This window comes from Cebus imitator, unplaced genomic scaffold, assembly GCF_001604975.1.
Source record: "Cebus imitator isolate Cc_AM_T3 unplaced genomic scaffold, Cebus_imitator-1.0 Scaffold206, whole genome shotgun sequence".
Classification (NCBI taxonomy): Eukaryota; Metazoa; Chordata; class Mammalia; order Primates; family Cebidae; genus Cebus; species Cebus imitator.
In genome coordinates this window covers 2,952,536-2,976,341 of record NW_016107521.1, presented here as the reverse complement: position 1 = coordinate 2,976,341, position 23,806 = coordinate 2,952,536, and the positions used below count along the sequence as shown (strand labels likewise).

Genomic DNA, 23,806 nt, shown 5'->3' with positions numbered 1-23,806 from the left:
GCTGGTTGGAGGGACGAGGGGGGTGCGGAGCCAGCCAGGCCGCCCGCCCGTTCCCATAGCGGCCGAGCAGAGCAGGCTGCCATGGCGCTGGCCAGGCCTGGGTCCCCGGCCCCCCAGCTCCCGGCCCCCCGGGTCCTGGCCCCTGTCCTGTTGCTGCTGCTGCTCTGGGTCCCTGCCCTCGCCCTCCTGGCTGGTGAGTTGGGGCCCACATCTGGGGGTCCTGGGGGAGGGTCTGTCCCCCAAGGCAGACAGCCCAGGCCTTGGCCGTGGGAGCAGAGGGTGCACTGGTCCGCGTGGGTGCAGGCCTGAGCTGTGGGGTACACAGGAGTGCGTGGCTGTGGGCCCCCAGACCGTGTGGGGCTCCATGGAGTGAGCGTGTTCTGGGCTGTTTTGTGTTGAGGGGGGTTGTAAGTTTTGGGGGTTGGGCACTGGGGCTGGGCGTAATTTGCGGGAGCTATTGCTGGTGAGGGATGGGGGCGTGTGTTTTGGAGGTGCTGTGTTGCATCCTGTAAAAGGCTGGGGGACTTCTGGGTTTCTGGGTTTCTTGGGGAGTTGCAGGTGGCGTAAGCCTCACCCCAGAACCTGTTGTGAGTCCCATGCTGGGTTGTGGGGCGCAGGTGGTGGGCGTGTTGAAGTTGGGAGGTGGATGAGCTGTCTGGGGTGAGCTGGGAGTTGTGTCTGAGGAGCTGGGTGTAATGAGCTGTGTCCCACACATGCTGTGGGGTGTAAGTTGTGCAGGGCGGCTGAACTGGGTCTTTGCTCTCAATATGAGGGGTGTGGGGTGGGGGCGGCAGACCCCAGCTCGGGTGATGAGGTGGAGAAGTGGGAGGAAGGCCCAGGGAGCTGGGTTCGGTGGCCCTGCTGCACTGGGGGCTGCTGAGATGCTCTGGGTCCCTGTGGGGTGCTGGGGCTTTGGGAACAAGCATGTGTCCCCTGCTGCCCCCTCCTCAGCATTCCAAAGCCAATCTGAAAGGGCTCCCTAAAGCCAGACCCCTTTCACCAAGCCCTTTTTACTTTCGTCCAAGCTCTCAGAGACTGGAATTCCTCCTGGGGGGTCTAAGGGAACGCTTGGTGTTAGTCACTATAGTTACAGGGGCGGGCCTGGGAGGTCCCCTCCCTCCCTCCACAGGCTGGGGAGGGAGCCAAGGAGGGCCAGGGTTCCCCTGAGGCTGGGGGAGCCCTCCGTGCCCCAGAGCTCCACAGGCTGCAGAGTGTGGGGGCCAAGCCTCTCCTAGTCCCACCTGGGGCCCCTCGTGGTTCCCGCGCTTGCAAAGCTTTCATTTCCTGTCCTGTCTATGGGGCCCTGGGGAGGATGAGGACCCCATTTTCTAGTGAAGGAAACCAAGGCTCAGAGAGGGATGGGGAGTTATGAGCTAAGCTCGGCCTACAGGTGACTTGGGCTCTGTGGAGGGGTGGGCAGTGGCGGCGGGGATGGTGGCTTCTCCTCTCTGTTCTCTGCAAGCAAAGCGCGTGAGATGGATGGGGGCCGTGTCCCCCTCCCTGTGATACCCACACTCCACACACCCGTGTGGCACGCCCAAGGGCACATGGTGACAGAGGAACAGGTGCCACAGACACATGTGGATCTACCAGCACATGCACCTACACACACGTGCACACACAAGGCACGTCTGTGCACACCGGTGTGCACACCCGTCGCACGCACGTGTGGACATGTTGCATTCGCACTCAGTGTGCAGCCACATGGGACTGGGAGGCACAGCGTGGATGGAGGCGGGGGGGGTGGTGTCTGGACACTGGTGTGTACACTCATCCCATCAGCCCTGCTGGGGCATCCAGGGCAGCCTTTCCTCTGCCACTTACGTGCTGGGGGCCCCATCCCTGGGGACTCCTAAACACTGGCAGGGGCACTGCCTACATGACCATTTCTGCATGCTAGTGCCCTAGCCTGCCTGCTGGGAGGGGAGGGACTGGAGATTTTGTCACTTGAAAACCAATTTCCATCCCAGAGGGGATGGCAGCTTCTGGAGGCCCTGGGCCCCTGGCTGTGCTGCCCACCCCTTCCAGGCCCTGAGCTGGGCCCCTCCATCCCGGGCCCAACTTGCCACAAAGGCCCAGCTCGTTGCCATGGAGAGGACCAAGCATCTTGGAGGACAATGGGGAGTGTTGGGCTCTCATATCCACCCTCCCTTCCCCGAACACCCAGGGAGCCCGGCAGACAAAGGGGCAGTGAATCCAGGCCCCAGGTCCGTCCCCTCCTCCAGCCAGAAGGGGGTGGGGGCCTGTGGGACAGGGACAGAGGCAGAGACAACCCAATGTCAGGATCTTTTGGACAGTGGGTGTTTGCCTCAAGTAAAGAACTGTTGATGGATATGATCGGCCACTCCATGGCAGGCCCTGTGCTACTAACAAGGTCTAACTGAATTCTCCCAGCAGCCTGCGAAGTCAGCTCTGATACCCTTAGTTTATGGAGGAGGTAAACGAGGCCCAGAGACAGAGCAAGTCAGTCCCCGAGCCAGTGCTGGGATTTCGCAGTGGACTGTGCTGCTAGCCTAGGGAAAGTCATGTCTCTTCTCTGTCTCTGTAAAACGAGGATGGAGGCCAGGCGAGGTGGCTCACGCTTGTAATCCCAGCACTTTGGGAGGCCAAGGTGGGTGGATCACCAGGTCAGGAGTTCGAGACCAGTCTGGCCAAGATGGTGAAACTCCATCTCTACTAAAAATACAAAAATTAGCCAGGCACGGTGGCAGGTGCCTGTAACCCCAGCTACTCGGGAGGCTGAGGCAGGAGAATTGCTTGAACCCAGGTGGCAGAGGTTGCAGTGAGCCGAGATCGCACCACTGCACTCTAGCCTGGGCGATAGAGGGAGAGCGTGTCTCAAAAAACAAAACGAAAAACGAGGACAGAAGGACTCACTCAGAGCTCAGGTACATGGATTCGAAGAGAATGCAGCGAGTGGACCCACACCAGGTTTTGGCATGGAACCCCCAATTTCAAGGGAAGTTTTAGATGGAAGCCCATTCATAGTGAGTAGTAAAATTGTTAAAAGTGGCTGCCTGGGTGGCAGGTGGGGAAACATCTGCGCCCCCCCCCCGGCTTCCCCCTTACTTCAGGAGGTAACCCCCTGGAACTGTGCTCTGAGCCTGAACTCAAGGGATCGTCAGCGCCAGGCACAGGGGAGGCGCTCCGTCCCTGACAGCTATTGTTGCAATTGCTATCATCAAAATTATGCCTTTTAACCTCAGAAGGTAAACATTTTTGAAAAAGAGCATTCCAAATTTTTCTGCCCGAAAGAGTATTTTACCCTTTCCTGACGACTGTTTGCAAAACCTCATCCATCGTGTCTGTTATTCAGCCCTACCCATGTTGCGGGTAGAGCTTTGGGGCCCAGGGATCTCAGATGAACAATTTCTTCCCTACGCTAGACGATCCCACACCTTATGAGAGCTTAGGTGGCTTCTCAGAAATATTCTCTCTTGATTTGTCGGACAGGAAGTTTCCCCAGTAAAACGCTTTTTTTTTTTTTGCTTGTGGTTTTTTGGTTTGTTTATTTATTTATATTTATTTATTTTGAGAAAGGATCTCACTCTATTGCCCTGGCTGGGGTGCAGCGGCAAAATCATAGCTCAACATCCCAGGCTCAAGCCATCCTCCCACCTCAGCCTCCCAAGCAGCTGGGACTACAGGGCCCGCCCCATGCTCAGCTTATTTTTTTGTTTTTTGTGGAGACAGTCTCACTCTGTCTGCCAGGCTGGTCTCGAGCGCCTGGCCTGAAGTGATCCTCCCATTTCAGCTTCCCCAAGTGCTGGGATTACAGGTGTGAGCCACCACACCTGGCTTCAGTAAAACACTTCTCCCCAGTTGCTGGCTGTTATAACCAGGCCCATTAGACGTGCATGAAAAGTAGGAGTTAGCAGTCACTGCGTGAGGCCTGAGACTGGTGGGATTGCCAACAGCTGGGTTCTGGACAGACGTGGAAGATGGCCCGCTCTGCCCAGTCTGATATTGGAAACTGTATTCTTGTGAAAACCTTTAGAGATTTATTCCTGGGTGAGGCAGCTGAAATGTACCAAAATGACAATATGTGGGTGGCAATTTAGAGTTTGCAAAGTGGAGAAGTGGACCTCTGGGAAATCAGGAGCTGATCTGATTCTTTGTTTCAACTTGGGCAAAATAATCAAACTCTTTGAGTTACAAAAGCAAATTTTCTTAACAGCCCAGGACTTTTCTGGTCTCAATCGAGTATAACAAATAGACGCGGCCGGGCGCGGTGGGCACGGTGGCTCACGCCTGTAATCCCAGCACTTTGGGAGGCCGAGGCGGGTGGATCACGAGGTCAAGAGATCGAGACCATCCTGGTCAACACGGTGAAACCCCGTCTCTACTAAAAAAAATACAAAACATTAGCTGAGCATGGTGGTGTGTGCCTGTAATCCCAGCTACTCAGGAGGCTGAGGCAGGAGAATTGCCTGAACCCAGGAGATGGAGGTTGCGGTGAGCCAAGATCGCGCCATTGCACTCCAGCCTGGGTAACAAGAGCGAAACTCCGTTTCAAAAAAAACAAAAAACAAAAAACAAATAGACGCACAGCCGCAAGCACGTAGTACACACTCAGTAAACGGCTGTGTCCTCCTGCCCTCCCCAGGACAGGGCACCAGGTCGAAGAGGAGGGGCGGGCGTCCATTAATCCCTCCCTGCTAGGTCGGCCCAGGCAGCCTGAGGTCAGGAGGGATTTGTAAAGATAAGCACAGGCCCCTCGTTGCCCTGGCAACAGGCCCCACCTCTCCAGCCTGGGCCCGGGAACAGCCCCTCCTCTGCCCTGCTGCCCTCCACACCCCACCCCTCCTTGCCTCTCCTGTCTGCCCTGGGCTATTCTGGCCTCCCAGGCTCACCCCTGGAAGACAGTGACAACCTGAGGTCAGTGGTTCCCACACCTAAAAGTGAAAGGAATCCCCCAGGGAGTTGGTTGCAAGGCAGGTTGTCAGGCTCAGGGCCAGTGGTTCAAAATTTTGAGTCTGGAGTGGGCTTCAGGAATCTGTATTGTTCATATGGCCCCCAGTGATTCTGGGAAGCTTGGAGTGAGGCCCTGGGTTTGGATTCCAGCCTCCCTCGGGCTGTGGACTGTGAGGCTGCCTTTCCTGAGCTATAAAACAGGGATCATAGTCCTACCCACCTTGGAGGGTAAATGGTGAGATCCACGAGATGATGTAAGAAATATGGCTGTCCCTCCCAGGCAGGCCTGTGGCACTACTGCCTGCCCCCCAGGACAGGACACTCCTTCCCTTCCTGTCTGTCTGGCTCTGACTAGAGAGATTCCTTCCTCCCATGGGGTTGGACCCTGTCTCTTGAGCTCTGTCATTTAGGGCCCATCTGTTCCCTGTTCCTGGGAAGATCCCCTGTGACAGGGTGCCTTCCCTGCCCCCCAGGATCCTTTCCCCGGTGCTCCCTCCCTAGCATGGTCCCAGCTGCTCTGAGATGGGGGGCAAAGCTTCAGATTGGATTGGGGCATCCCCCACACTGCACAGGTGAGGGGCAGTGCTCTATGGGGATTAAGTGAGTGGCCTGTTGGCACAGGCGCTGGCAGCCGGGGCCCCTCACCATGGGTTATGATTGCTGCACCCTCCTGAGCAGTGCTGGCCACACCCAGTGCCAGGGCTATGCCTGCATCACCTTGGTGGATCCTCTCAACACCTCGGTGAGGCGGGCACTTTTTGCATCCCAGATACAAACCAGGACTGCCCGATGCCTCAAACCTGTGCCCTTTCCTAAGGGAGCTGGAAGGATGCAGGTCCGGAGGCAGGACAGCCCTGCCTGGAATGCAGATGACGCCTGAGAGGCTGCCAGCCTTATCTGGGGGGCTTCACCAGAGTGGGGGAGGGAAGGGTGCAGGGCCTGAGCTGTTCTGGGATCTGGTGAGTGTCTGGATGACAACCTGGGTGGGGGAGGGGCACACCTCTGAGAGCTCCAGGTGGGGGTGGGGGGGAGGAACAGGGGCTGTGCCTTCTCGAGGTTCCCTTCCCCCATCCCTACGGAATTCCTACCAAAAGCAGCCCTTGACTGCGGCCCTGAGGGGTTGAATCATTCAGCATTTGATGAGGGGGTTCTATTACCCCATTTCCAGACTGGGAAACAGAGGCTCCGTAGGACAAATGACTTACCCAGGGTCTCATAGTAACTTTCTGAGATGGACTTGAACCCAGGGCTGTTTCACTTCAAAGCCCAAGTTCTCACCTGGGCGTTGTAGTGACAAGGCTCTCAGGAAGGCAGGAGGAGAGGAAGGGGGACGAGGATCTCTGGGCTTGGCTTCCAAGCCAGCTGGTGAGCCTCTACCAGAGGGAGCTCCGGTGCCGGACGAATCACAGTGTGTGTGGGGGGCAGGTGTCTGTGAGCCATCTCAATACCTGCTCTGTACCAAGTGACCTCAGCCAGGCTGGACACTCAGGTGTTTGCTGATGGGGGATGAAATGAGGGCGGGGCCCTCTAGAAGTTCCCAGGCCAGTAGCTGGCAGGGGGTGGGTAGTGAGGTGGAGAAGGGGTAGGAATGAGACCAGCGGAGCACACACGATCCCTGCCTTTGAAGTTGTCCACCCGTCCTCCCGAGGTTGAGGTTGGGGCCATCTCCAGTTTCACCCAGGGATGGAGTTACCAGACCCCTGGCAGAAGAGGTGGAGGGGGCAGTGGGAGGAGCCTCACTCTTTTGGGCCTCCTGGGATGGATGGGGCCTGCAGAAGGCAAACGTGAGGGGAGACCATCTCCCAGGTGAAGCTGAAATAACCCAGACAGACCTCGAAGCCTGCCCCAGAGAACATTAACTGTGACCTCAGCAAGCCTTCACTTTCTTTCCTGGGCCTCCTTTTGCTGTCTGGTGCAGTGGCATGACAGATCCTACCTCAAAGGGGCACTGCAGGAATGAGACAGTGGAGGGATGCTCATGGGGTCAGAAGCCTCTGTCTGCTGATCCTGCCTAGCAGCCAGGCATCCCTGGTCCTACTTCTCTGCTATGTAGACTCTCCTAAAATTGCTCCCAGTTCTGGGTATAGATGTGTGCAGCTTACTGGGATCTGGCTTGCAGACCCCTGGCCCTCCGTCCATCCTGCGCATGGAGACACCTATGTTGCTTTAGGGGTCTGGGCTGGGCCTGAGAGGGTGGGGAGGAGATTGTCATTGTAACATTTGCCCACCCTGCCCAGCCAGTTTCTTCTTTCTACAGGGACGGTGCCTTCAGAGCCCCCCAGTGCCTGTGCCTCAGACCCGTGCGCTCCAGGGACCGAGTGCCAGGCTACCGAGAGTGGTGGCTACACCTGTGGGCCCACAGAGCCCCGGGGCTGTGCCACCCAGCCATGCCACCATGGCGCTCTGTGTGTGCCCCAGGGTCCAGATCCTGATGGCTTCCGCTGCTACTGCGTGCCGGGTTTCCAGGGCCCACGCTGTGAGCTGGACATCGATGAATGTGCATCTCGGCCGTGCCACCACGGGGCCACCTGCCACAACCTGGCCGATCGCTATGAGTGCCATTGCCCCCTTGGCTATGCAGGTAACAGCCCAGGCTGCCCTGGGAGGAAGTCTGTAATGTGGATCCGCCAGCTGCTCAGAGTGTAAGCATCATGGCTTCAGCTTTGACTTCGCGTAGGGACGCCCCCAGGCATCCTGGCAGCTCTGGGGTATATCCACTCGGTCTGACTACAGAATTGATATTTCGTGGGTTTACCTGGCAGCTCTGGGTGAGAGTATATGGGTGCGGGTGCTGGCCCGGTGTGTGGCACATCTCAGACACTCGATGTTATTTCAGTTCAGCCTAGAGTTCAGCTTTGCTCTGGGGGTGGAGGTACCCCTCAGGCATCTCTGGCAGTGTGGACATGCCTGGCGTGGCTTTAATGAGGATGCCCAGATAGTCTTTCCAGCACTTGCTGCAGGCCTGTGCCAAGCTGTCATGTAGACACATGACAGGCACCATCCGCTCATTTGAACACTCTTGATGTGGTCTGGGATGCAATGTGGACCCCTGGCATCTGGTCAGGGGGAGACTCCCAGAGTTCTAGCATAGAGACACCCACGGTCTCGTACAAACTGTAGTGCTGATGCACCCCACGGATCACTGCTGTCTGGAGTGGGATAATATATATGTAAGTGCTCAGAAAAGTGAGTGGCATTTAGGGCCTTCATAGTATGGCCTGTCCAAGGCCTACCCATGGCATGGTCTGAGCCGAGAGCATCCTGGAGTGCCTTCCTAGGGAGGCCTGAAGTCGGGAAGGAGGGTGCAGCTGGGGACAGGTGTGGGAGTGAGGCCAAGTCCAGGGCAGTCTGGAGTCTGCAGTGTAGGCACTCTGGATTCTCCTTCAATCCTGAATTCAGACAACTGTATTCTGAGGGCAGAGGGCAGTTTGAAGTCACTTCAGAGCAAGGGGTACAGATTGGGGGGCTGAGTTCCAGGGCAGGGGGCCTATAGTGAAGAAATGGCAGCTGATGAAGAGAGATTTGGGAAGACAGTTCCATGCATCCTTCTCACCGTTCTGGTGTTTCAGTGTCTGGTCTGGGTGTATTAGTGTACATGCCAGTGTGGGCCACATCCGTCCGTGTTTCCTGGTTTGTATCCTGGTTTTGTATCCGTAAAGATCTGTGGGTACCTGGGGCGCCTCTGCTGAGTGCGTGTGTGAGGAACCTGTGGGTGTGGGGAATGTGTGTGTGTGAGCAGTGGGTTGTGTACCTGATGTGTGGCACTCACATACTTTGGGTAACTCTTTCTGGGAAAGCTGTGGATGTGAGCTGGGGCAGCATCTGCCATGACTCATTCTCTCCTCTTTCCATTCCAAGCTGGGTGGGGGAGTTTGGGATTTCCAGCAGAGCCCTGGCTCCCCCTGACACAGCGGGTGGGAGTGGGGATGGGGCGGGAGGAGGGAAGGGTCATGAGAAGGTGGGGTCATGTTTTGTGCTCAATGAACTGAGAAGCGGGAGGGTCCCAGCGGGAGTCCGCTGGGCGTCGGGGCCGCCCTTGACACACCCACTTAGGGGGCAGCGCCCACTGGAGTCTACAGTGACCCTGAGCTGCAGGATGATCTCAGGGGGTGTATCTGAAACCCTGGGACTCCGGCTCCCTTCCTCTCCACCCTCACCCTGGGAGAGCTACTCAGCAGTCTTGATTTGCTCAGGACGGTGACGGTTCCTGGGACTCGGTACTTTCAGTTCTAAAACCAGGACAGTTCAGGGACACAAGGAGGAGCGATTAACCTCCCCCAGCATCTCCGGCCTCTCGAGGGTCTCAAAGCCATCAGCGTGGGCCTTCAAAAATGTAGATAGGGCCAGGTGCGGTAGCTCAGGCCTGTAATCCCAGCACTTTGGGAGGCCGAGGCGGGTCGATCGCTTGAGGCCAGGAGTTAAAAGACCAGCCTGGCCAACATGGCGAAACCCCTTCTCTACAAAAAAAAAAAAAATACAAAAATTAGCCGAGTGAGGTGGTGGGCACCTGTAATCCCAGCTACTCTGGAGGCTGAGGCACAAGAATTGCTTGAACCTGTGAGGTAGAGATTGCATCACTGCACTCCCGCCTGGGAGACAGAACAAGACTCTGTCTCAAGAAAACAAAACAAACAAATAAAATGTAGGTAGGACCAAGTCACTCATCTGTCTGAAACTTTCAGGATGGACCCAGAGGTTACCTGGTCCCCAAGGCACTAACACCTCCCACTAGACTAGCCGCCTCCACCCTCTCCCTTGCTTCCCACCCTCCTAGCACCCCACCCTAGGGCATGGTGGCCCTGCCCTGAGCGGAACTTGCCTCCGGCTGCCTGCCGTCAGCTGCTGCCCACAGTCCCCTATCTGAATCCTTCAAAAGCCTCTTTTTCCAGGAAGCCTTCCCTGAATAGAGCAGACCCCGGCTATTGCTTTCTCAGGACCCAACTCTTTTCCTCGTTGAGCTTGGCAACATCAAAACCCAGCTCATGTATGTAATTACTGGCCGAATCCCCCCCATCTCCTGGCCTAGACTGCTGTGAGCCCCCTGAGGGCAGGGCTGTCGGTCTCGTTCTCTCCCTGCGGTGGCTGGCTGGCGCGACCCCCGCCCCCACCACACGCAGCTCTGAATGAATGAACCCACAAGTCTCTATCTCCGAGTGGGCCTGGCTCCGCCTCTTCTGCCCTGCTCCAGGTGTCCATCCCACGCCCTGTGTGTCTCCGGCCCTGTCCAGGCGTGACCTGCGAGACGGAGGTGGACGAGTGCGCCTCGGCGCCCTGCCTGCATGGGGGCTCGTGTCTGGACGGCGTGGGCTCCTTCCGCTGTGTGTGCGCGCCGGGCTACGGGGGCGCCCGCTGCCAGCTGGACCTCGATGAGTGCCAGAGCCAGCCGTGCGCACACGGGGGCACGTGCCACGACCTGGTCAACGGGTGAGCGAGCGGCAGGGCAGGGGACCGGGGCGCTGGGTGCCCGAGGGCGGCGGGGGCCGGAGGGCACGGGGCTGCAGGGGCGGGTGCGCGCTCAGCTCCGGCCGCGTGCCCTCTCCAGGTTCCGGTGCGACTGCGCGGGCACCGGCTACGAGGGCGCGCACTGCGAGCAGGAGGTGCTGGAGTGCGCATCGGCGCCCTGCGCGCACAACGCGTCCTGCCTTGAGGGCCTCGGGAGCTTCCGCTGTCTCTGTTGGCCAGGTGTGTGCGTGCGCGTGGCGGAGAGGCAGGTGTGCGCGTGCGTGGCCTGGGATAGAGGGGAAGGTGTGTGTGTGCATGTGTGTGGCCCGGGGCGGTGGGGTAGGGTTTGCGTGCGTGTATGTGGCCTGAGGTGGAGAAGGCGTGTGCGTGCGCGTGCGCGGCCTGGGGTGGAGGGAAGGCGTGTGCGTGCGCGTGCGTGGCCTAGGGCAGCGGCTAGGTGTGTATGTGCGCATGTGCGGCCTGGGGTGGCGGGGCAGGTGTGCAGCTGTGTGCGTGCGCGAGTGCCCGTGGCGGGGGGCGGGGGGGGGAGCCCTTGGGACTAGAGTGTGTGACTGCAACCTGTCGGAGCCTCAGTTTCTTGATCTACAAAATAGGGCTGATTGTGGCGCCCGCTCCTGGGGTTGCTGCGGGGAGAGCGAAGGTGCAATGCCTGGGAAGCCCTTGGCACGGGCATGACAGCTCAGAAGGGCTCAGTAATTAGTACTCGTCACAGTAGTAATACTAGTAATAGCAGCAGTAGGCCGCTGCTGCTGGAGGCTGCCATGGTCATCCCTGCCGCCCTCAGTGCGTCCCTCCCTCGCATTTGGTGGCGTATTCCGAGCTGCGGTCCCTAGCTAGCCCTGGCTAGCCATGTGACAGTGAAGAGGTGCTGCCTGGTGACCCCGTGAGACCTGATGCTGTGTGTGTGCGCCCCCAGGCTACAGTGGTGAGCGATGCGAAGTGGACGAGGACGAGTGTGCAGCGAGCCCCTGCCAGCACGGGGGCCAGTGCCTGCAGCGCTCCGACCCGGCCCTCTACGGGGGCGTCCAGCCTGCCTTCCCTGGTGTCTTCAGCTTCCGCCACGCGGTGGGCTTCCTCTGCCTCTGCCCTCCTGGCTTTGAGGGTGAGCCCCTGCTGGGGAAGCAGTCAGCCCGTGTTCAGGTGCCCTGGGAGGGATCTTGTTCCCCTTGCCACTCCACGCCCGACTCTGCCCTCTCTCTCGGCCTTGGTCTCCCTAGCTATAGAATGGACCCTCTCAGCCTCTACCTGGCTCTGAGGGTGCAGGTGGGACCCACAGCTGGGCCTCTTGCAGGAGCTGACTGCAGCGTGGAGGTGGACGAATGTGCCTCACAGCCATGCCTCAATGGGGGCCGCTGCCAGGACCTGCCCAATGGCTTCCAGTGTCACTGCCCAGATGGCTATGCAGGTGTCTGGGGTGGGGCGGGCCCTGGGAATGTCAGAATTGGTGGTTCTTGGGTGAGAAGTTCCCTTCTGTCTGATGTGTGGATCGATGAGGTCAAGGAGATCAGGGAGGAGGAGGGCGTGGGGGCCCAGGTGACCGCTGAAGGTGGCTGAACTGGGACTCGCTTTGGAGGTGAGACTGGGGATCAGGAGTGTAGTCCTGGCAGCTGGGGCCTCAGTGGGCTGAGGTTGTCCTGGAGAATGGGGGGGGGGATGGGCAGAGAACCCTGCACACCTTCAGGGAAGACGAGGCGGTTTGGCCAGGGCAGAGAAGGAAAGGGGGGCTACTGCAGAGATTTGGGGGGCAGGATCTGTAGGAGGAGGACCCTGACTTTGGGAAGCTGGGGCCTCTCAGGCAGGAGCTGGGGGTTCAGAAAGTCTCCCCTGCCGTGGGCACATGCAGATGCACAGACACAGGACACTGGTGACTGTGCAACCGAGTGTCCCTGGCCCCTCTGGAATGCCTGTGACACCTCCCCCACACCCGCCCACATTCCTGCTGGGGTACACTGGCTCCTCTTCCTGGCAGGCTCCTGGGCACAGGCTCCTCCACCAGGGGAAAGAGTTGCTGATGACGCATCTCCTCCACCCTCACTCACCTAAAGATGGTGGGACTCAGTGTCCCCCATCCCTGAATGGCCGACACTCCTGGGTGTCCTGAAGGCCCATCCGCTGCCCCCATGGGCCGAGCTTCCCCAAGTCCTGCTCCAAGAACGACAGCCTCCTTGGTACCTGGCACACGGTGGGCCCACACAGCATGCCTGGCCTCCGGGAAGCATTTGCTGTGCATTTTTCATTTCTTCATTGCCACAGCCCCATGAGGCAGGGGTTTAAAACCCCATCTTATAGCTGAGAGCATGGGGGGGTGTCATCCCCTGGGTTCACCAGTGTCAGCAGGAACCCGTCTCATTTCCCAGTTGAGCTCAGCTGTTGGGTGACTGGGAGGGCAGACCTCTGAGGTCAGAGCCAGGGAGGGGTACCCCAGCTGCAGGGCCGGGCTCTTTGCCCATCCTCCCTCTCTTTGGGCCGTGCTGGCTGTGGGGGAGGCCAGTGCCTGGCATTCCTGAGCAGGCTTTGAAGGAGGCAGCTGGGCCAAGCAGGGAGCTCTGCCCCCACCCCCAGCCTCAGTGCCTGCCCACCACTCTCAACCTGTCTGGGAGCATGGCAATGGGGCCGGGGGCTCTGTGGATCTTCCTGGGTCACTTGTGGCTCCTGGCAGGTATGGAGGATGGGGCCCTGGGCATGGAGAGGTTGGTGGGTGGTGATTCCTAGGAGGAGGTGCGTTTGTGAGCTGGTCAGGCCGGGCTTCAAACCCAGGTGGCCTCTCTGGGCCTGGGTTCCTCCAGCTGGAATGTGGCTCGAGCTGAGCTATAGTTGGGCTATGGCTTCTTGACCCAAGGCAGGGCGTGAGCACCTGGAGGGAGGATGAGGCAGCCCCTTCACAGCCAGTGTGGGGACCCTGGGGCCGAGGGACTGAGGAGTTGAGTCTGGGGCAGGGGGCTGCTCAGAGTGCCTCGGGTGCATGCATCACCCCACCAGCTCCTCCATTTCATCACTCTGTCCATAAAAGCCATACCATGCCCTGTGCTGGACACCAAGGACATATTCAGGTCCCTGAAGGAGATCTCAGCTGAGTAAACAGATACTTTTAATACAGGGTTCTGGGGAGCTGTGTCTGGGAGTGGAGAGTGATACTGTAATTTGAAGTTGGGAGTTAGGGGAAGCCTCTGGGCCCTTTGAGTTTGGGCTTTGCAGGATGAATAGGAGTCTGAAAGGAAGGGTAAGGGAGAATGAAGCATTCCAAGCAGACAGAACAGAATGAACAAAGCCCCAGAGGCAGGACTTTCCAGGAAATGCTTGGAGGAATGGGAAGTTCAAGGTCTTGGGAAGCAGGATTGAGGCTTGAGAGCCTTATAGAACCCAGTCCATGGGGGGGTCTTAAATGTCAGGGTGTGTGATGGGGCCTTAAGCGGTAGAGGAACCTGGCCAGGCGATGCTTTAGAAAGAGACCTCTGGCTACTGGTGGAGATGGATGGGAGAGGGCTTCTGAACGCTGACAAACTGGAGGAGACAGGACAGGACGGTAGCCCAGAGCTGGTAAGGCAGGAGACGAGGGGAGGGGCGGAGAAAGGGGGCATTGGAGAGTGTTTAGGAGATTAAATCCACAGGGCCTGGAGACTCACCAGACATAGGAAGGGGCATCTTGGATTCTGGCCTACGGAGGACGTCAGGGGACCGTGAGAAATCCTTTGGGAATTGGTTTGGTTGATAGGCACTGAGGTCCCTATCATAAGAGGTATGTAAGTTCTGGGTCAATACTGTGGTTCTGGCCCCAGACATTACTGAGCCTTGGCTTGGTCTCCCCCAAAGGGCTGACATGTCAGGAAGATGTGGATGAATGCCTGTCGGATCCCTGCCTCCATGGTGGAACCTGCAGTGACACTGTGGCAGGCTATATCTGCTGGTGCCCAAAGACCTGGGGTGGGCGCGACTGTTCTGTGCAGCTCACTGGCTGCCAGGACCACACCTGCCCGCTGGCTGCCACCTGCATCCCTATCTTTGAGTCTGGGGTCCACAGTTATGTCTGCAACTGCCCACCTGGTACCCATGGACCTTTCTGTGGCCAGAATACCACCTTCTCTGTGATGGCTGGGAGCCTCATTCAGGCATCCGTGCCAGCTGGTGGCCCTCTGGGTCTGGCACTGAGGTTTCGCACCACGCTGCCCGCTGGGACCTTGGCCACTCGCAATGACACCAAGGAAAGCTTGGAACTGGCATTGGTGGCAGCCACACTTCAGGCGACACTCTGGAGCCACGGCACCACTGTGCTTGTCCTGAGACTGCCAGACCTGGCCCTAAACGATGGCCATTGGCACCAGGTGGAGGTGGCGCTCCGCCCAGGGACCCTGGAGCTGCGGCTCTGGCATGAGGGCTGCCCTGCTCGGCTCTGTGTGGCCTCTGCTCCCGTGGCCCTGGCTCCCACGGCTTCGGCAACCCCGCTGCCTGCCAGGATCTCCTCTGCCCGGCTGGGGGACGTGGCATTTGCAGGCTGCCTCCAGGACGTGCGTGTGGATGGGCACCTCCTGCTGCCTGAGGACCTTGGCGAGAACGTCCTCCTGGGCTGCAAGCGCCGAGAGCAGTGCCAGCCTTTGCCTTGTGTCCACGGAGGGGCCTGTGTGGATCTGTGGACTCATTTCCGTTGCGACTGTCCACGGCCCTATAGGGGTCCCACATGTGCTGATGGTGAGGAGTGAGCCAGGTGGGAAGGCAGCACCCAAAATCTGGCTCCCTCAGCCTGTAGGCCTCACACTGGCACCTTCTATCCCTGCAGAGATTCCCGCTGCCACCTTTGGCTTGGGAGGCACCCCGAGCTCTGCCTCCTTTCTCCTCCAAGAGCTGCCAGGCCCCAACCTCACAGTGTCTTTCCTTCTCCGCACCCGGGAGCCTGCTGGCCTGTTGCTCCAGTTTGCCAATGACTCCACAGCTGGCCTGACAGTATTCCTGAGTGAGGGTCGGATCCAGGCCGAGGTGCCAGGCAGTCCTGCTGTAGTGCTCCCTGGGCGCTGGGATGATGGGCTCCGCCACCTGGTGACGCTCAGCTTCGGGCCTGACCAGCTGCAGGACCTGGGGCAGCAGGTGCATGTGGGTGGGAGGCTCCTCACTGCTGACAGCCAACCCTGGGGTGGGCCCTTCAGAGGCTGCCTCCAGGACCTGCAACTCGATGGCCACCGCCTCCCCTTCCTTCCTCTGCCACTGGACAACTTAAGCCAGCCCAGTGAGCTCGGTGGCAGGCAGTACTGGAACCTCACTGCGGGCTGCGTCTCTGAGGACACGTGCAGTGTAAGTGTCTAGGGGCGGGTCCTTTTCCCAGGATCTATTCTGCATCACCAGGGTGTGTCTTTTTGCTGATGAGGAAACTGAGGCTTAAGAGGTGAAGTGACCTGCACAGGGTCCCACTACAGGAGGGTGGCAGGGCAGGATTTGCATTCACCCCCTCTCCAGCCCAGCTGCTCCTACCCTTTGGTGGTCCCCATGCCTCCCACAGCCAGTCCTGGTCTGAGAGAGACACCCTGACCGAGATCGAGGGCTGCCTGAGCCTTTCTGCAGGAGTGTACTTGGGGGGGACAGGGCCACCTATTTGATCAGGAACAGAATTCCACCAGCCCTGGGGTTGGAACAGCATGGGCAGGAACTCTGGTTCCTCTCTCTACTGGCTGGGTAACTCAGGCAAGGGGCTTTGCCTCACTGAGCCTCAGCTTTCTCATCTATAAAACGGGGATGCTAGTGACTTTCTCTCCACTCGTTTGTGAGGAGATACCACGTCTGTAGTAGGTGCTCAGTGGAGAAGCACTGCGAGGCTGGCTATGGTGGGTGATGCCAGCCGCAGTCCTGAGCCACCTCCCACCCTGCCTCTCCCACAGCCTGACCCCTGTTTCAATGGTGGCACTTGCCTCGTCACCTGGAATGACTTCCACTGTACCTGCCCTGCCAACTTCACAGGGCCCACGTGTGCCCAGCAGCTGTGGTGTCCCGGCCAGCCCTGTCTCCCGCCTGCCACGTGTGAGGAGGTCCCCGATGGCTTTGTGTGTGAGTGTGTGTCCTGGGCTGCTCCCGTGCTGGGCGCTGGACACCCAAGCTGGTTAGATGCCATCTGCATGCTCAGGGCTTGTCAGATATTAGCGGACCAGGCATGCCAAGCCCCAGGGCAGTGTGGCAGGGCCCCCCGAATGCAGAGGGACAGAGTATCTGCAGGAGGCGAGCCTGTGCTGGGCTTCAAGGCCAGACTCTGAGAGGCGGGGGCGGGGGGGGGGGGAAGGACATTTCACTGAGGGGGCACAGCATGTGCAAAGTCCCTGAGGTCAGCAAGAACAGCAGAAGTGCAAGGGGGTGAGCAGGAATGGGGTGGGAAAGTTGACAGAGGCTTTGTAGACGCCCAGTGAGGCATCTCTGACTTTATCCCCAAGGGCAGTGGGGAGCCTCCGAGGGTTTTCAGGAGAGGGGCATGACCAGCTCTGCATTTTACAAAGATGACTGGCTGCAGTGAAGGGCGAGCCTCCGCCGTGAGGTGAGGCAGCTTCACGGAGGAGGGAAGGGGCCAGATTCTGCCGGGAGTTGCTGTTGCTGGGCCTGTGACCTGGAGGGTCGCCTGAGCATCCTGCCCTCCCTAGCACTGGCCTGGAATTGCCCTTCCGGCGGTAGGAAATACATGTAGGGTAGAAGTGAGGGTGGCAGGGGGCGGCTGCAGTTTCCAGGATCCACGATTAGATGAAAGGTGGGAGCGTGTGCCCCGCCCCCCATGATGGGCCCTCAGTAAGTGGCTCGTCTGTCACTCTCTGGGGGAAGTGGGGAGGTAGCGTTTCTGGAGAAGGTTCCATGGGCCATTCCCTGAGGCTCCCTTTCTCCGCAGGTGTGGCCCAGACCACGTTCCGGGAGGGTCCCCCCGCCATGTTCAGCGGGCACAACGCATCGTCGGGGCACTCGCTCGGCGGCCTGTCGCTGGCCTTCCGCACGCGCGACCCCGAAGCCTGGCTGCTGCGCGCCGCAGCCGGCAACACGTCTGGAGTGTGGCTGGCGGTGCGCAACGGCTCGCTGGTGGGCGGCGTGCGTGGAGGCCGCGGCCTGCCCGGCGCTGTGCTGCCCATGCCTGGGCTGCGCGTGGCTGATGGCGCTTGGCACCGCGTGCACCTGGCCATGGAGCGCCCGGCGGCCACTGCCTCGCCCTGGCTGCTGTGGCTGGACGGCGCTGCCACGCCGGTAGCACTGCGCGGCCTGGCCGGCGACCTGGGCTTCTTGCAGGGTCCAGGTGCCACACGCGTCCTGCTGGCCGAGAACTTCACCGGCTGCTTGGGCCGCGTGGCGCTGGGTGGCTTCCCCTTGCCCTTGGCGCGGCCCCGGCCAGGCGCGGCCCCCGGAGCCCGAGAGCACTTCATGGCCTGGCCTGGGGCGCCAGCCCCGATCCTCGGCTGCCGCGGCGCGCCGGTGTGTGCGCCCTCGCCCTGCCTGCACGGCGGCGCCTGCCGCGACCTCTTCGACGCCTTCGCCTGCGCCTGTGGCCCGGGCTGGGAGGGCCCTCGCTGCGAGGCCCATGTCGACCCCTGTCACTCGGCGCCCTGCGCCCGTGGCCGCTGTCACACGCACTCTGACGGCCGTTTCGAGTGCCTCTGCCCGCCCGGCTTCGGGGGCCCGCGCTGCAGGTGGGACGGCCGGGCAGGAGGGCGGGCCCCGCCGGTGACGAGGGTTGGGGTGGGCTGTGAACTCCCCCTGGGGCTGTGGAGGGGAAGAGAAGTCCGCCAGGTTTGTGGAAGAGTCGCTTCCCTTCCCTGAGCCTCATGCCCTTATCTGTGACATGAGGAAGATGGTTTGATTTCATAAATTTCCTGATAAAACACAGATCAAAACATGCCCAGTTAGCTTGGAATTTCAGATAAACAGCACTGTGGTCTGGGGCTGGGAGCTGCCTGCCTTACACGGAGGTTCATTCCTGTTGGTCGCGGGTTAGGGCACAGGGAGGGGGAGTCAGGCTGGAGGGAGGGACCATGCTGGAGGGGAGGGGCCAGACTGGAGAGAGCGGGGCCAGGCTGGGGGGAGGGGGTCAGGTTGGAATGAGCCGTTCAGACTTTGGTGCTTCCCTTATTCACCTCAGGGTGGCTCTCTGGGGAGCTCAGTGTGTGAAAGGGGATCTGCCTGGCCAAACCCCTCCCGCTCCCCTCAAGAATGTCCAGGTGTTGTGTTTAGGAGCTGCTTTTGTTGAGTCCTTGAATTTTGTCCTCAGAGTCCTCTGAGTCTCTGGAAAGTGAGTGACAGTCTTGTGTACCTTCCCTCCCACCAGGGACCCCAATCCCACGACTGATAGAGGAGGGCCCTGAATTCCATGCCTGAGAACACAGGCTCAGGTGGCCCATGGCCACAGCGTCTGGGAGGGCAGGTCCCAGGCCTCCTGCACCCCACTCCAGCCTCTACTCCCTCTCCAGGTTGCCTGTCCCACCCAAGGAGTGCAACCTGAACGTCACCTGCCTCAACAGCAGCCGGTGTGAGGGTGGGTCTCCTGCTGCCAACTGCAGCTGCCTGGAGGGTCTTGCTGACCAGAGGTGGGTCTGGGGGCCTGGGAACTATGAGGCGGTCCAATGGGTATGGAGGGCTGTTCCGCCAGCCAGGGCGGGACAGGGGTCCTCGCCCACCTCCTCACCCCTCTCTGGTATCACAGTCACCACTGTCACTTGAGTTTCCTTCCATGTCTTCCAAGACCATCCTCTATGATAGACCGCTGCTGGGCAGTGGTGACCTGGTGGCGGTTCTGTGTCCCACGGCCTCAGCCCGCCTGTGGGACACTGTAAAAGTGCAGGTTCTGGGTCCTGCACACAGTGGTGTCAGCTCCTGGGCGCCTGCCTTCACACAGGCTTCCCCAGCACCCCAACGGGGTGAGAGTTCCTCTCAGTCATGGCTGCTCATGTGGCCACCTGGCAGGGCCCAGCTGGGTGGGAGCGGCGTGTGGGGGCAGTGGATAGACAAGCGCTGATGCTTGCTGAGGGTGGGGTGGGCAGCAGAGCAGCTGGGAGCACAAGAGGCAGCCATGGGGGAGCTGCTTTCTCAGCCCCCTTCCCTCTCCAGGTGTCGGGTCCCACCCCTTCCCTGTGAAGCCAGCCCCTGCTTGAATGGGGGCACCTGCCGAGCAGCTGGAGGGGCATCTGAATGTATCTGCAGCGCCAGGTTCTCTGGCCGGTTCTGTGAAGTGGTGGTGAGTGATGCCAGGGGTGAGGGGCCATGGACATGGCCTGCTGGGCCCTTGGCAAGATGCTGTGGGGAGTGGGGACAGTAATGTAGTACCGTGGGGCTATTCCTGGGCCACACTGTCATGGAGGGGGCAGCGAGAGGAGCCTTGGGTCCCTTCCACACTCCCCACACAGGAGGTATTTCCACTCCAGGGAGAGCTTTGGGGGCTGCCACTGTCTGTTGGTGAGAGCACAGAGCTCCTGGCCGGGTCAGGGGCTTCCCCAGAGTGCCCAGGGCAGTGGCAGTGAGGACAGATGGTCTCTGCCGATTCAACCAGGATTAAGGGCCCAGAGGATGTAGGCGTTCTGGGATTTAGGTTGGTGAATCCAGGAGACTCTCATCTCCAGAGGTTTCTGAGCCAGTGTCCTGAGTAGGAAGACACGGAGGGGCCTGGGAGTCGGCTCCAGGGTAGGCTTGGCTGCTGTGCAGGCTGCCCCCAAGCCCAGGGGCTAAGCCCAGGAGGGGCCTGGACAGACCAAGGCGGCAGGCTGTGAACCTCCCCACCACACCCCTTCCTGGGCTTGGAAGGGAAGTCTGGGGAGCAGCCTTGATCTCCACAGGCTTCTGGCAGCCTGGGTCATAAAACACAAATCCCCTCCACTTACTGGGAATGTTTCCTTTCAAGTTGAACTTTTACAGCCTCTGGCTTCCCCACCCAGCCACCTCCCAGGGCAGGGGGAGGAAATGGCTTTACAGCTTCTCCCCCAAAATGCCCAGGGGTGGAGGCTGGCAGGGCCCACTCAGGACCGAGAGGAACTTTCCTCTCTAGCTTTGGAACCCAGGTCACAGCGGGCTGAGAAGCCTGGAGGTACAGAGGGAGGCTGGTGAGTCTGAGACCCCGTGTGCCTCCTGTGCCTCTGGAATCCTTAGATCCTGGGACTTCAGAGTCCCAGGTATGTAGAGCCTTTGATGGGGTGTCCTGGGAGCCTGTGACTGGAGACAGCAAGGAGGTTTGCTGCCCCCTCTCCCCAAGCCTGGGATGAGCCTCGCAGGGACAAGCTGTCAGAGCAGCCCCCCACTCCCCTGCCACCCGGATGCAGCAGGCCAGCCCCGATGGATTCTGACCTTGCTATTGTGGCAGGGGGCCACTCAGCCCACCCTGCTCCTGTTCATCAGACCCTCGCAGGCTTCGTGAAACCCAGGCACCGTGCTTAGCTCCTGCTAGGTGTTCAGTAAATGTCTGTCTCTGTCCTTCTAGCCAGAACTCCTTTGCTGTACAGGGCTCCCTGAAGCAGTGGCTCTGACAGGTGGTTTCCTGGCACTTGCCTGCATACTCCTGGGGCTGGGGGTCTCGCCCCTCCCAGGGCAGCCTGATCCCAGCTCTGATTTTCTCTGAGCAATCCTCGTGCTGCCCTCTTTGCTCTGCAGCCCCGGGGCCTCCCCGTCTCTGCGACTTAGGCCTCGATGTTGTGTCATTTGCAGAAAGGCCTGCCCCTGCCACTGCCATTCCCGCTGCTGGAGGTGGCTGTGCCTGCAGCCTGTGCCTGCCTCCTCCTCCTCCTCCTGGGCCTCCTTTCAGGGATCCTTGCAGCCCGAAAGCGCCGCCAGTCCGAGGGCACCTATAGCCCAAGCCAGCAGGAAGTGGCCGGGGCCCGTCTGGAGATGGACAGTGTCCTCAAGGTGCCACCAGAGGAGAGACTCATCTAGGCCAGCCTGGCGGCCAGTGCCAGCACCAGCACCTGGAGGTCCTGGATGGCTTCTACCAGGAGACCCAAGGAAGCTGCTTCCAGGGCCCAGGACATTGCTACAGAGCCTCCGCCTCTGCCCCATCCTGAATGGAGGACAAGCAGAGCAACTCAGGGAAGCAGAGGCCTAGAGAGGCCGTGGACTCCTCCCTCCCACCCATGGGGTGCTGCCTCGGCAGGTGTACGGCTGTGTGGGAGGGCACACGTGGGTGCACAGTGTGTTCAGGAGTGTGTGTGTATCTGGAGGAGTGTGCGTGTGTGTATCTGGAGGAGTGTGTGCGTGTATCTGGAGGAGTGTGTGCGTGTATCTGGAGGAGTGTGTGCGTGTATCTGGAGGAGTGTGTACCTGGGCACGTGTTTGTCTGCAGATGCTAGTGTGCATCCTGACAGGGCTCCAGGGCATGTCTGCTGCTTTTGCTGTGTGTCCATGACTGTGTGATTGGCGTAGCTGGTCCCAGGTGGAGGCGGCTGCAGCATGGGGACAGCCATTCCAGCCCCGGGGCAGGGGCAGCCAAGGCTGCACATTCTCTAGGAAGCCAGGCCAGGGCTCCAGCCTCTTCCCCCGGCTCTGGGAGCTGCTCCTGCCATGGAGGCAGGTGGAAGGTCAGGGAGGCCATAAGCAGAGGCCGATTGGGCTTCTGGCTCCTAGAACAAATGTCCCCTCAGGCAGGTGTGTCTGCTAGAGCCAGAGCCAGTTATGCAAGGGAAGCACAGACCCACTCACCCCCTTGGCCAGGGCAGTGCAAAGGAGCAGAGGAGGGGCTGCCCTGAGCTTCCCACCCTGCTGTGGTCATTTGTGACATGAGGAAGAAGCCACCCCCCTGCCTACCTCACAGGGCTGCTGTGAGGATCAGAGAGGACGGCAATGGGGAAAGAATGGACATTGTCCCTCCCGTCTGATGGGAGGGACCTCCGGGTGTCTGTTTAGGTGTCTAAAGTGTCATCTCCCTGGCCAGAGTTGCGGGAAAGAGTGGATAAGGGGCCTACTTGGGGTTTGGCAAGAAGGCCGGAGGGGCTTAAGAATGACGGAGCAACCCTTTTTCCCCAAGCAAGCCCCCCCAGCTCACCCGCCCACCTCTGGTTCTCCAGCTCTGGTCCTCCCTAGTGGCCTGGCGAGCTTACTCCTTCCTGTGATGACTGACTGACTGCCTCTACACAGATTCTGGGAGAGGACTCAAAGGAAACCCTCTGGATTGTCTGCCGAGTAGAGGAGCTCAGCAAACACTGGCGCTGCCCCTGTGTCGGGGCTGGGCCTGCAGAGGCAGACTCAGAGGAGACTCTGCTGCTTGCTCCCAGCCCCTTCCCTGGCAATGCCCATCACACCGTGACCTCTGATCCCAGAAGGGCACCTGCCTGAGGGCCTGGCCGCCTTCCAGTCTCATGGACCTGGAGATGTGCCCCTTCGTCCTTCCTGCTTCCCAGGCAGGAGATCCGTTTACACTTTTGGGTCAACAGTCAGCTTTTCCTTTCAGTTTCAGCTGGTCCCAGAGGCATGGGTGTCCAAGGTGGGGCCACGTGACCACTTGGGGGCACTGGGACATGGGACTGGGGAGTCAGGAGGCTGGGATGGAGAGGGGCTTGCCTGGTCTTTATCCCTGTAGGAGGTGGGACCGCCTTTCCCTGAACATTCTCTACTACCCTTGGGAACGTGCGGAGGAAGCACCCGTTTCCGTCGCCTCAGCTGGTTCCTGGGTCAGTTATTGAGTCAGGGATTTGGAAAACCTGTGTCAGCTGCAACTCCTAGGACATGTAATGTGGCGGTCCACCATGCAGATGAAAGCCAGCTGCCCCTGTCCCCTTCCTGGCTCCTATGGGTTCGGGTGCCTGTCGTTTTCAAGGGCAGTCCTGTTGAAGAGGAAGGTGGTCAGATGATGGGCAAGTGAGGGGAGGTGTGAGACTGGGTGTGTTCAGCATTTACTGTGGGTGGTCGACTGCTCCACATCCCCCCCTCCAAACAAACACCAGCATTCAACAGAGGCACATTCCCAGGCTGTGCTCTTGCTAACGAGACCTGTGGAGTGACTGGCCGGGTGTCCCCTAGAAGTCTTTCCTGGCTCCTGGGTGCTCTCAACACCATTGCAGGCCTGCAGCCTGTTACGTGGCCCCAGCAGGGCTGAGCAGGCCTGTTGCCAGCCCAACCCCATGCCTGGTCTGTGAGGGGCAGGGCATGAGCTGGCTTAGAGCCTCGAGTGGGCGCTGGGAGTTGGCTCCTTCCCTAACTAACTGCTCCGCGCCTGCCCCCCGCCTCTACGGGAGTGGGTGGTGAAGATGGCTCAGGGCCCATGTGGGGCCTTCCCTCCCCAAGAGCTTGAAGGACACGGGGATGCCAGCCTTTCCCCAAGATGATTTTATTGAATGCACACACAAAGTTCATCCTTGGGTTTGCAAAGTCAGTCCCACAAGTGAAGAGAGCAGTGCTTGTGTGAACATGGGGCACTCACCCTCAGGCTCCACCTTCCTTCGCGGGGGCCACCAACGCCTCCTCTCCTCCTCTGCCCTGTCCCAGATGAGGCCTGGGTAGTCTGCCCAGGGAG

At 59.9% G+C, this 23,806-nt stretch overlaps 1 protein-coding gene across 2 annotated transcripts; it reads left to right on the top strand.

Moving 5' to 3' along the window:
• On the top strand, positions 1-23,719 carry CRB2 (crumbs cell polarity complex component 2). 2 transcript variants are annotated; one of them, XM_037745640.1, is made up of 14 exons: positions 1-193; positions 7,172-7,495; positions 10,143-10,338; positions 10,457-10,596; positions 11,294-11,479; positions 11,669-11,782; positions 14,188-15,060; positions 15,149-15,657; positions 16,239-16,377; positions 17,225-18,011; positions 18,789-18,905; positions 19,426-19,552; positions 21,010-21,506; positions 21,587-23,719. In XM_037745640.1, the coding sequence occupies exons 1-13, from the start codon at positions 82-84 to the stop codon at positions 21,232-21,234; spliced, it is 3,849 nt and encodes a 1,282-aa protein (XP_037601568.1). In that variant the 5' UTR covers positions 1-81; the 3' UTR covers positions 21,235-21,506; positions 21,587-23,719. The 2 variants fall into 2 exon arrangements, with proteins under 2 accessions (XP_037601568.1, XP_037601567.1); XM_037745639.1 differs by having other exon boundaries at positions 16,239-16,404.
• Positions 23,720-23,806: the final 87 nt, after the last annotated feature.